Genomic DNA, 12,639 nt, shown 5'->3' on the forward strand with positions numbered 1-12,639 from the left:
ACAGTTCATGAACAAGCACAAGCATGGGAACACAACTTGGACAGCCTTCATTATCGACAAAATCCCAGAGTGTTATGGCCGTCTCCGAATAGTAATGACTCAAAATAAGCCACAAAGTCAGTAAAGTAGCTGTCATGTTCTCAGTGATAATCTCAGATGTGTGGACGGGGACTCGACTGGGCATCTCTTTTTGTTTTATTTTCTTCTCGAGTGAGCCTGTCTTGTAAACTAAGACTTCATAAATACATAAAGACAAACATGTGTTGTATTACGACGTTATGTACAAGAGGTAATCGTGCTCAGGCCCGTTTAGTCCTGGAGCAGTGTGAGTGCAGGCCAGCAGGGGAATGGGGAGGGGGGACAATCATGCTTAAGCGCGGAACATGATAACTTTGCTATTGTGAGTATGCCCTTGAAGTCAAAAGAGCACTCATAAACAACAGCCCAACAATCCAAGAATTTGGTTTATTCTATGTCAACATAGAACATTAACATGTCAAGTTTGGCCAAACATGCGTGAGAAGAACCTCTAAGTAGAGGAAAGTGCACATGTGAATGAATTAAGTAAACAATAACAGGAAAATAGCAAGACATTTTGAAAGTATAATAAAAACCACTTTCAGTCACATCTAAAAATGTAACTACCTTGTTTGGCACAAGGAATTTGCAGGAGTGGAATTAAATGGTGCTCTGTGGAGTTTTTTGTGTGAACAAAGGTTCTATTTACAATACATTCAGTCAATCTCGCAAACCTTAAATGTTGAAGGCATTTGCATCCAAGGAGGATGTGGGAATGTGTGTTGTGTCAACTGAATACATGTGCACAGCCAAAACTTTTACTTCCAAGAGCTGTGAGTTGTCAAAACTCCCAAGGGTTAGCTAAACATATTGTCATTGTAGTTCAGTTGTCTGTATTATGTAAAGAAAAGGGGAAATAACCCTTATCAGTTACGAGTCATGAAATGAAACGTGAAAAGCCATATGGTATGAGTTGTTTTTTAGCTCATGGCAAAACCCTGTGGGAAATTGGAGTTTCAGCATTTTTTACCCTGATAAAGCAACTTTCAAAGATTTACAAGAAAATAAACAATATTTTAAATATTACTCACCACCCTGATCAGTGCTGACGGTGATGGCGGCAACTTGGGGAGGGAAGGAGCTCATGTCCGACACACCGTTGAGCGACTCGATCTCAAAGGTGTAGTTGGCGTGTGCAGAGAAGTCCATGACAGTGACAGTGGCGTTGGTCAGACCTTGTGGTCTTGGTAGGAAACGAAGGTCCTCCCCACAGAGCTGGCACTGGCCCGGCTCTGGGCCACAGCGTCTGCACAGGACGTTGTAGGTGAGATCCCTGCGACCCCCTGTGTCACTTGGAGGTGACCACTCCAGCAACAGACAGGTGTCGTTCAGGTTGAACATTAAGTTACGAGGAGAAGATGGGGGGCCTGTCAGGAGTAAAAATATGATTTTTTAGTTGGTATTAAGTAGAGATGATAATTAGCTCTATGGTCTTTCATGGCTTAAGATTCTTGTTCATGTTTGGTTGTTGGTATTGACTTTGAGGTCTTAGGTTTTGGTAACTCAGAGTTGTAAAATGCTGGATGTCAGTGCCTTGGAATAATGGTCATCAATAAGATCTTTAAATTAATTGTGTTTTGCAGAATAGTCTTAAAGTCTTAAAGACAGGTTGTGAGATCATCTAACAGACATGGTGATTGTAAGTTTGTGAAAGTAGGGACTTCGACACCGTGGGAAAAAAAGGTTAATAACTAAGAGAAGATCACTAGAATGTCTTCCAAATATGAAAACTTTGCAGCGCAACTAAGAAAAGATCATCCTTATTGTTAAAGCTTAGTCTGAAAGATAGGCTAGGTTTTTTTTATTTAACTAACTCAAGTTTTGTCGTTATGTTGTTGTACCACGGAGACGTAACAGAGACGTAACCTTAATAGTAGAGCATAATGCCCAAACTAACCAAAAACGTTGTTGTAGTTACTGTATGACATTTTCACTATGTGTCCAATCAGTGAAAAGCATTTTTTCAATGCAGCGCTTGTTCCAGTGTTGTCCCTCTGTATCTCCGCTCTTGGACTTAAACTCAACCACCAGCAGGATCTAGATTCTTGGTGATCCTGCCCTTTCTACTGTCCACAAATTATTCCTTTTAGAGTATCCAAGCATCTAAGATAAACCTCTGGAGAGAATGCATGATAAAAAGCACAGGACCAGTAACTGACCCCTGAGGTTCACCGCTACAAGCTAAGACTTCTCATCAGTTATAATGCCTTTCACGAGATTGACAGAGTCATTTAGTGATAAAATTAATAAATTTCCCCATAATTAAAAAGCTGTATTTCACACAGGCACATTGCGGTATACATTTATTCTGGAAAACATTATAATGCTGTATGGCATAACTCTTCATGCATCTATATCCTTTGCTACAAACATAAGTTATTTCTCATATTCTACTTTGTTGAGTTGTTTTTGTGCTCCCTGATTCAGTGCATTTGTGGGTCGGGGGTAAGTATTGTGCTATAGCAGGCAGCCAGCTGTCAACAGGGTGGAGCTAAAAGACCTGAGGGATTTGAACACTCCCGTCCTGCCAGCCTCACTGTCTTCCCAGACAATGGTATGTTTCCCTTTCCTTCACCATCCCTCCATCCCTCTTCTTCTCTACCTTTGCTAAAAATCTCAGCAGACAGGAAAGCCCCTCCTACTCCTCCTCCACTTCTGTCAGCGCATGTCCATTCTCTCTCTCTTTATATCTTTCTGCCTCAATCGACCATTATCTCACCTCCTCCATTCTCTCCATCGAGGAGAATCTACCCGCCTCCCCACCTGCAGAGCAACCCCACTGCCATCAATCAGCTCCTATTCTCCTCTAGGGGGAGATTGGTATCAGCACCCTCCTTCCTTTCTCTCTTCACTGTCTACTCCATCCAGCATTTACACTTTCTCTCCTCCTTTATCTCTCCTCCTGTGACATCCTCTCTTTATTGCTCTCTACCTTTGTCTTCCCCTCAGGCCCTCAGCCTTTAATCTCCATTTCTTTTTCTTTTTTTTTTACCTCAGACATCAAGCAAATAGTTTATGCTGCATCCTACAGGCTCCTGATTAAAATGCATGATGTGAGTAAACATAGAACTCACAGCTTGTTAGAATGGATGTGGTGGTCTACTCCTCTTCGTTAGCAGTGCTGTTACACCTCCACTAGCCTTTAGTGTTCGCTTATACTGGTAGGGAAGTGGCCTTGAAGTTTTAGAATGTGCTACTTGCCTGGAGGATTAAGTTTAACGATTAAAAGCAACTGAAGAGGGCTGTTGAACAAGGCACTGAAAAACAATATTGTGTGATAGGAATTGTGTCTACTTGTCTGACGCAGGCATCTGTGTTCATTTCTTCTCATTTTAAAATCTTTACTGTAATTATACTGTAACATTTCTGGGCGTAATTTGTTTTCTGTAGAATTTATTTTTGTGTACAGTATTGTTTAATCATTGCTGTACTGTTTAGACTTCTTTTGCACTGGACAGCCTGCATATATAACTGCATGGGTTTTTTGAAGCGAAGTGTTGCATCATCTGTACTTACATTTTATATGAAAAACACTGTGTAGGGTCAAAGTATTTTCTAAAGATTTGTCTTCAAAACAGTGCATCTTGCAGAGAACAGTACACTCAGTTTCCCTACAATGATTTGCCTTTGTCTCGCCATAGAAGACAAATACACTCTTCCACTCTGTGGAGCTCTCAGACGTGGCCCCCGTCTATCTAAGTGACAGCTAAATGGCTTTTTAATTAAAGGCGAATTAGTCGGGTTAAACTGTAATTTAATGCAAATATGAAGTCGTAATGACAGTCAGTGAATCATCAATGAAGAGCAGGCAGCTGAACAAAAGCCAAGTAATTGATCCAGAAACTCTCTAATGTACAGTTTCTCACCAGATAAGTCCTGGAGACGAGACTGGATTTACAGCCGCTGCAAATTCAGAGAGAACACAGGGCAGCTCTCAAGAAAAAGCTATAACCAACCCGAGTATAGAACGATGCTATTTGAATTCACACATTTCAAAGTTGAGGTTAAGTATCCTGCCCTGACTGTCATTAAACAAAGAGGAATGACTTACAGCCCTTTACATTTACAGAATGTGGTTATGTGTTTAATATGAAAAAGGAACTAAGGAGGTATCTGTTGTCTGTGATACTCACGTGTACAAGCCATAGTCGGAGGATCTTTCTCCGCTCTGAAGAAGCCATTCTCACAGCGACAGATAGAGGCTCCTTCTCCATAGCTGAAACTGTGTGGAGGGCACTTTGAACACTTGATGTTTCCAGCATATGCCTTGTAGAAGCCCGGGTGACATGCTAGATGGGTGTAAAAAATAACAGGATATTAGTGAAAAGCAAGGAAATAGTAGTCGGCAGGCATATGAAATATCAGATATGATAGCAGATTGTCAGGTATTATCAGAAATTCACATCAAATCAAATTGAAGACTTGTATAAGATACATCACAGTCCGGCTTTCTCTGTTAACATGGAAAATAATTCAGGTTCAGGAAATATAGAGGTATTAACAAGTGATTTTCATTAACTGGAAATCACAGGAAACAAATACACATATATTAATGACTTAACATTGAGAACACCTGTGCAGGCTTTACCATGACTGGGTCAAACATCCACTGTGCTACACCAATTTCTGAACACAGCATCATTAAATTCAACATGGTTAAGTGGATTTTTGATATGCAAGTGCCAATTGCACTCTACTCATACATGATTTTGTAATTGTCCAAAATTAAGTGTGATGAACTCATATACAAACAAAGTCATTGCTGTTGGTTATTGAGAGTTAGATAAATAGCTTATACCTATTTGAGTATTCTTCTCTCAAACTTAACTTCCACTGTTGTTTAAAGAGAAATGTTGGTCTTCTTCAGAAGGGAGATTTTTGACATGTCCCAGTAGAAAAGTGCAGGCAAGCAATTGAATGAATGATGGCTACATTCCATTTAGCTACTTCAGTTTCAGGGTCCTGGCTTTGTGCATGCTGGCTCACTCTCACACTATCATGGCTTACTGAGAATAGATGAGAATCTGGTGAATAGACACAGCCATTGAGACTGTTATTGAAAGAAATGCTTTACTTCAAGACAATGTCCGCTGTGAAAAAAAATCTATTCAAAAATAAACAACAACTAAGTCTCTTTGTGTAAGGGACACAATAAAAATGTTTTCAAGCCAAATAAATAAGACCTTGTTAAAATATACTAAAAGGAAAAATAATAATGAAAGCTTGAAAACAAGTTACTTCTACCCTCCAGCTTTGCAATTTAAAACATGAGAGGCACATTAGTGTTTAAGTACTCGAAATTGGTCTTGGTCTCGATACCAGTTTTTGAAGGTCTTGGTCTTTTCACGGTCTCAGACTGCACAGGATTTTAATTCAAGACCAGTAAAGACCACCACTAAAAGGCTATTTTTTCAAGCTGCCACTGTGAAGAAGGAAGACGACCCTTTCTAAAAGAACAAAAAAATACAATTCATTCATAATTAGATTTTTATCGACTCGGTTAGGGCCACAACCTTCCCGGTCTAAGTGAGCAACACACCTGCTGCACTCAACATGATGATTTGTCAGTGATATTTATGGTCTTGGTCTTGCCTTGGTCTCACCCTGCCTTGGTCTTGGTATTGCCTCGGTCTAGATCCCACAATGTCTTGGTCTTGTATTGGTCTAGGATCACTCTGGTCTTGGTCTGGGTTAGTGTGGTCTTGACTACAACACTAAGGCACATGCTTCATAAATGTCTCATTTTATTTAAGAAGAAAATGTCCAAATCCCCCCACCCCCATTGAGATTTTAAACCCCTCTATGTGGTTTATAAAATGTTGCCAAAATGACTCAGTTTTCATTCTTAACTTGCACTAACTGCAGATCTTAGTCTGGAAACCCTGTGCGAGAGAGCGTGTAATAGAGAGGCTTTCTGTTGGTTATATTTTCACAAAATTCACATCTCTTACTTGCAAGCCCATTTTTTGAATGGAGAAGGTTGGCTAGAGATTAGTACCGCCAAAGCATGCACATGTGTTGTGGTGCCTTTCTTGGTTAAAAGAGAGGAGTCAATTCCTTTTTGAAAACGTGTTTCTAAAGTCAATTGAGTTAGTCAGTTTCGGTTTGGGGATTTTTGTAATTTTTTGAAAATACGACATGAATTGACTCAGACAAGAACATACCTCATGACAGTATATCCCCTTATTAGAAATATTAAAAAAATCAGAAAATGGACTATACGACTATATACTAGAGTTTACAAAAGTCTGGACATTAGAGACATACTGTGTGAGGGCCTTTTAATAGTATTTTCCCAACCTCCAAAACACGTCTGTGTCAAAAGTCTCCTGCCTGGTGAGATCTCCATTGCTGCCAGTTGTCACCAAGCGCATCGATTTAACAAGGTAACACAAGCTGAGCCATTTGAAGGGATTCACCTTGAAGCACCTAGCGTGTTTGTGTGTCTCCATTGGTGCCTGTGATAAATGGAGCTGCAGGGAGGACAAGAAAGCGCCTGAAACCACGACGGCTCTGATCAAATGGGGACAATTAGGACAGATGGAAAGAGGTTGACACTCACACACACACACACACACACACACACACACACACACGGCATGGAAGGAAATTGGTTATGAGTATAAAATTCGTACAATGAATGTTTCTTGCAGTTTTCTTTCTTTCACATATTGTATCTTGACAAGTATTAGATAGTGGAGATGACCCGTGAGATATCAGAATCAGATATCAAATAATGGATTGATTAGATTCTATAAAATTCGGCAATGTGCTTATGCTACAATTGTAATCCTTTCTTTTACTCTTAGACTTTATTCTTACTGTTCAAACAATGATTTACTTTAAAAGTGTTCAGATTTAAAAATGCAGAATATTGACTGTCAATAGCAATGTTGTTAGTTTTTAAAATATTCAAAATGTAATGTCTTTAATAATTTGTCCAACACACATGCCAGCTATACACCCACACACAAGCACACAGAGGCTATCTGTATCAGTATGATAAGTGTCACCCCCTACAGCGTACCAAGGCTGCCTCTGTCATTAACCTCTGATACCGGCATGTCCTTGAGTCAAAAACCGTCAGTCAACTCCCCCACCCCAGTAGACCCTGTTTCAGACTCTGTCAACCTAATGATGCCTCCGTCCGACCTTCGCTGAACTGAGGGGATGTTCCTTCCAACCTCGCAGCGTCCTGCTGCAATCTGTCTGGCCAGACTCCGTTCCAAGGCCACAGTGGTGCTGTACAATGGCTGACCATGCATCACCCAAGGATGGACACACACATAGTGCCAAGGAGGTTAGAGAACACACATGCTGGTACGCAAACACACACATACTCACACACACACACACACACACACACACACACACACACACACACACACACACACACACACACACACACACACCAGTGGACATTGCAACAGCAGTGACAAACAGCACATTGAAGTGAACTCGACAGCTTGTCAAACGTGACTGAAGCCTGGAGGTTTTGGCAAGAAAAAAGACAAGCATGGCCTTAAAGCCTAGTTGTCAAAAACCCTTCTGATCCAACAAGGACGATTATGTTCCACTGAAAAACAAATTTGCAATCACCTGTGTGCCATTATTACAAGACATTGATTACAATTATGACTCTTTTGAACACAAGGACTGAGTAATGCAGATGATAAAGACAAATTTGGTTTTTCCCTTAGGCGGCCGATGGTGACTGGTGAGCATGAGAGCTAAAACTTAAAGAAGCACTGTGATAGATGGCAGCAGGCAAGACTGTATTTGTCAGTCATATTTTCCCTTTTGTAGCCTTATCCGCCCAAGATCATGGATATATGCTATAAGTAAAAAAGAAAAGTAAGGTAGCAATTTAAAGCCAGTTTCTACAATGTACAATCCTGTAAACTACATAATGTATAAAGATTTCACACAATAGCTGCATGAGAAAAACATGCACCATATATATATATATATAAGATGCCCATTACGTGTTCTTTTAATATAATCAAGATTCAAAGTACTGATTATGGTTGATTACATTCACTCAACTCAGCATGGTGCCTCGTGTAGCATGAAGAGAGCACTTCAAGTGTACTTGGGCGATATTTTTATTGATATCGCCCAAGTACATTTTATTGAGGAACATATTGTACTCTGTATTTGCCTGCAGGACAGGAGCATGGTATAACAATCATATAGTGAACTGATCCTGACATCAGATTTTATGAGATATATTTAAAGAAAACATGTGGGGGCACAGAAGAAACTGAACCAAGTGGGAATGAATGACTTTGAAATATTACAGTGCATCAAGTAAACCACTACATAGGCATGCCTCTTGGAAGTTTTAACAAATGAAAAGAAAACTGAGAACAAAAACGTGTAACCTTTATGTCTTGTGGATGAGTAGTAGTAACCTCTTAACCCCATCAAATTAAAAAGACAGAGGAAGCAATGGACATATTTGGCGGGCTTTTGTTGTGTCAAGTAGATTTGAAACAGGATATTCAGACCAAGACATTCTTTCACTTTTTATATTTAACAATCAGACTTTGGACATGAGGACAAATTAAGAACTGAGGCGACATCTATGACCAGATTGTTAGCCACAGTAATATGCATATTTATGTTTTCTAGAGTGAAATGAAAAGCTAAATCCTCACCATACAATAGCCTATTGGTGCCAGAATGCATTCCCCCCTATGAGTTCTGCCTCTTTTGCTCTCCACACACACACCTTCCCTGCATACAAACAAAGCCTGAAAAAGCTGTAGGAGAATACTTGGACAGCAAACAGAAGCCAGAACATTTGGAAAATCTGAATTCTTGTCTCCAAACTACAGATTTTATATGTGGATATCTGTGTGTCAGTAGCAGTGTGTAAAGATTGGAATGTATACAGAACATACTGTAAATCTGGAGCCAGCAGACTAAAGCTGGGCAGGGACTGAGAGAATAGCATCCTGACCCACCAGCCTTTGGGGCTCTGATCAAACTGTGGGCCCTCTGCCCAAGGTTAATGAGATCTGGAAGTCATCCAGAACATCTTCAAGCGCGGGCTCAAAGCACTGACCAGGCCATGAGACCTCGAGGCAGCAGACTGGTTGTAAGGTATGCTATACTTACTGGACCTGAAAACCAGCAGAGCAACAGGGAGGAATAGTAGTCATTGGGAGTAGACTTGTCTGTCTCCATTTGCTCGACTATGTCTGTTATCAATGCTGTTCTGCATGAACATCTGCTGAAATTCCTAATTTATTCACTAGATAAATATCTTAAGTAAGCTATTGAGTGGCCCTTTTGTTGGCAGTCACTGGACAGCTTGGAAGTTTACCCATAATTTAAAAAAAAAAGTTTTTCGGTTATTTGAAAATTAACAGATTTTTTAAGATGTTTACGCAACTGTTTGTCAAACCAGTACGATCTGTGCTCATCACCATTGTTTATACTGTGGGAAATGTTCAACCCAGTATAAAAAAAGAATGTAATCGGCAAAAGGACAATTGTGCTTTCCAACATTCCACATTGTCCACTACTGACTTTTAAAGCAAGTACATATTTAACACTTTATTAAATGTCATACTTTTCAGCTCTAATTACTACCTTCATTTAAAAAGTTGTGTTTGATGGACTGCACCGAAGTCACACTTTAAAAAAAAATCATTTGAAACTAATTCTTATGCAAAATTGTAAAAGAAGGCTTAATGTGATAAGTAAAAATACAAAGAGTGTTTACTTGGCAAAACAACTGCATTAACTGTATGTTTAACCTACGTTAACTGGCTGTTAAGTTGTCTGAGCCTAGTCACACTGCACACAGGAATATAAAGTATATTGTGTTTGCCATGCATGGATAATGTGGAAAAACAAGAATGATCAAAATGCTTGAACTCGACACATCAGGGTTGACTGAATGGTAAAGTATTGACTGTGTATGTTGTCGTCTAAAGAGTTTAAAAATATAATCTCCAACTTCATCTTTATGCATTTATTTAAGAAATCTTCATATTGAGCTGAACAATGAACAATCAGTACAAGTCAAGCAACAACATACTACTGTAGATATATGTATCTCTTAATTCAGTCTAAAAGTGACAACTGACTGGTATCTGCATATGTGTGTGTTGAGTGTGGGCTTGTTCTGAAGTACATGACACCCTTTGCCTCTTTGCGGTGGAAAGCAGATGATGGTGGGCTCCTCTCCCCGTGGTCAGCGAAGAAGAACAATTCCAAGAGGAGCACAATTCTGCAGCATTTACTTGCAGAACCACATCAACAAATGTTGCAGAATAGTTCAGCTCTTGAAATCAAAGGCAGCGTGGTGAGGCGGCGATGCAAAGGATGAGATCATTGCAGAGATGGTGGCGATATTGGCGGGATACAGCCTGAAACTTATTGCATATGGAAAAAAATGGAAGACTATTTTCAGTTTTTCATTCCCCACACATTGTTCTCCTCGGTGTCCCCTCTATAAAAAAACAAGAAACAATAAAATAGAGCCTTATTGCTTCTTCTTTGTAATGACACAGTACACAGCTTGTCCATACATATTGTGCATATTAGCAGAATATTTGGGCCTAGTCTCTTTTCATCCTCCATACATAATAATATTCATCATTTTACTCCATCAGGGGAAATGACAACAATGTTTTCCCCGCTTGAGTAACATGATATTCAGCTTTGCTTCCAAACCAAACAGAAAGGCCTGCCAATATCATGGAGATAAACAGTATTGAGTTCTTTTATGTCTGTGAGCCAACAACACTGGTCTGTGTTCTCATATAACTACACTGCATCCATCTGCAATTCAATATGCAGCACCTACTAACACTAGCCATGATGAGGAGTCATACCTCGGCTTCTCTTAAAAAGCATGTAGCAGTGGCACTCTGGAACCTACGTATGACACTTTGCAATGTAATCAGATGTAACTCCTTCAAACACTCGAATGAAAAGCCCTCTCTCCTCTCCTCTGTGTCTGTCAGTCTCTGTTTCTCATCAGCCTTCCTCTCGCTCTTCATTAGCTGAAAGCAGTGAGCGCTGTAGCTGATTTACACTTGAGGATTAGTGGGCCTCTCCAGCATGCCGATGCTGAAGTGTTCAGGATGGTGTTTGCTCAATTAGTGACACAAGGTGACAGCTTATTGGCGCAAAAGTCTCAGCAAGTTATAAATATATAATACTCAGGTTCTCTTTACTTTTCTTAAAAACTGAGATAATAACCAAAATAAGTAAAAGTTCTCAATCCTACTGTTTGCCAATGGTTTGCTACTTAGCGGCTATGGCTCAGTAGTAGAGTCAGTGATATCTCAACCAGAAGGTTCGATCCCCAGCTCTTGCAGCCACATTTCCCATGTGTCCTTGGGCAAGACACTCAACCCCAAGTTGCTTCAGCTGCTTCATTGGCACCATATTAGTGTGTATAGGATTAGCTAAAACTGATGGACACTATACAGTACATAGAAACCTCTGCCATCAGTGTGTGAATGGGACTAAGACTAGAAAAGTGCTATACAAGCTCAAGTCCATTTGCCATTTACTTAGAGCTAGTGACTCTCTATTTCTTATTTTTCAGTTATTTCCAATATATAGTTGAAGAGTTTTTACATTTCCTTAACTTTGTATTGTACGTTTTTTCTCAGTTTAGTAAATAGGGATGAACGAATTTGGAAAAAAATGATATTGCGATATTTTTTCTTTTGCTATATATTTTGCAGTTTCTTTTAGAAAAGATAAAAGCATTGACTTGAAATGTTCATTCATTAAAATCAGACATTTATACTTTTGTTATTTTGGCCTTTAAGTGATTTCCATTTTTCAAGTCTTATCCGCCTCCTACTTTTGTCACACACTGGGTCCAGACCTCCGACAGTGGCGCTGACACACACATGGAGCAGGAGGAAGAAAGGTGGAGAAAGAACAGGAGGAGTGACATGGTGCTTGTGGAAACTCTCAAAGTTAATATATCTTCAGGAAGATCCCCGTGATTGCAACTTCTAATTAAACAAAAAGTTCACCGTCTTGAGCTGACTGTGACTCATTTCACTGTGTGCGCTGCAAGTGTAGCCACTAAAAGTAAAAAATTAGCGGCACGTCCAAATATGTGACCTCCCGTCTGCCTTGAATATCATTCTGGTGTATCTGTGACAGCAGCATCGGCTGTAGCCGTAACATTTTTACATGTAGTAGACATACCGACTGTGCATGCACAGTGGTCAGTTCTCTCAGATTGACTTTTATTAGTCAGTCAAGTCATGGAAACGATCAAACTGGCACTGTGTCATGTGACTGGCTTTAAGTCACATGACTGACATCACTTGGGATGTGAATATTGCTCATGCACACATTGCAATTGTGATGGTAACGATAATCCTTCAACCCTATTCAGAATCTGTGTTTTTGCATTATTGTATTATAAGAGATGCATAAAGTATAATGTGTCAAGCATGCAGTTTCCCCTCAATCTTAAAGAATTTTGATGAAACATGACTAAATTAAACTTTACATCCCTTCCAACATGCTTATTATGCCAGGCGTACAATCACACACTCTTTAAATCTTGAT

The 12,639-nt window shown here is 39.8% G+C and overlaps 1 protein-coding gene across 1 annotated transcript in view; it reads right to left on the bottom strand.

The window, feature by feature from the left end:
* epha6 (eph receptor A6) overlaps window positions 1–12,639 on the bottom strand; it is a 163,872-nt gene that overhangs the window by 72,391 nt on the left and 78,842 nt on the right. The window contains exons 4-5 of the mRNA XM_061054156.1: window positions 4,212–4,367; window positions 1,110–1,445 (exon numbers count right to left, since the gene is read on the bottom strand). Of these exons, the coding sequence (XP_060910139.1) occupies window positions 1,110–1,445; window positions 4,212–4,367 (492 nt within the window). The remainder of the gene's footprint in view (window positions 1–1,109; window positions 1,446–4,211; window positions 4,368–12,639) is intronic.

Source organism: Labrus mixtus, chromosome 13, assembly GCF_963584025.1.
Source record: "Labrus mixtus chromosome 13, fLabMix1.1, whole genome shotgun sequence".
In the NCBI taxonomy this organism is placed as follows: domain Eukaryota; kingdom Metazoa; phylum Chordata; class Actinopteri; order Labriformes; family Labridae; genus Labrus; species Labrus mixtus.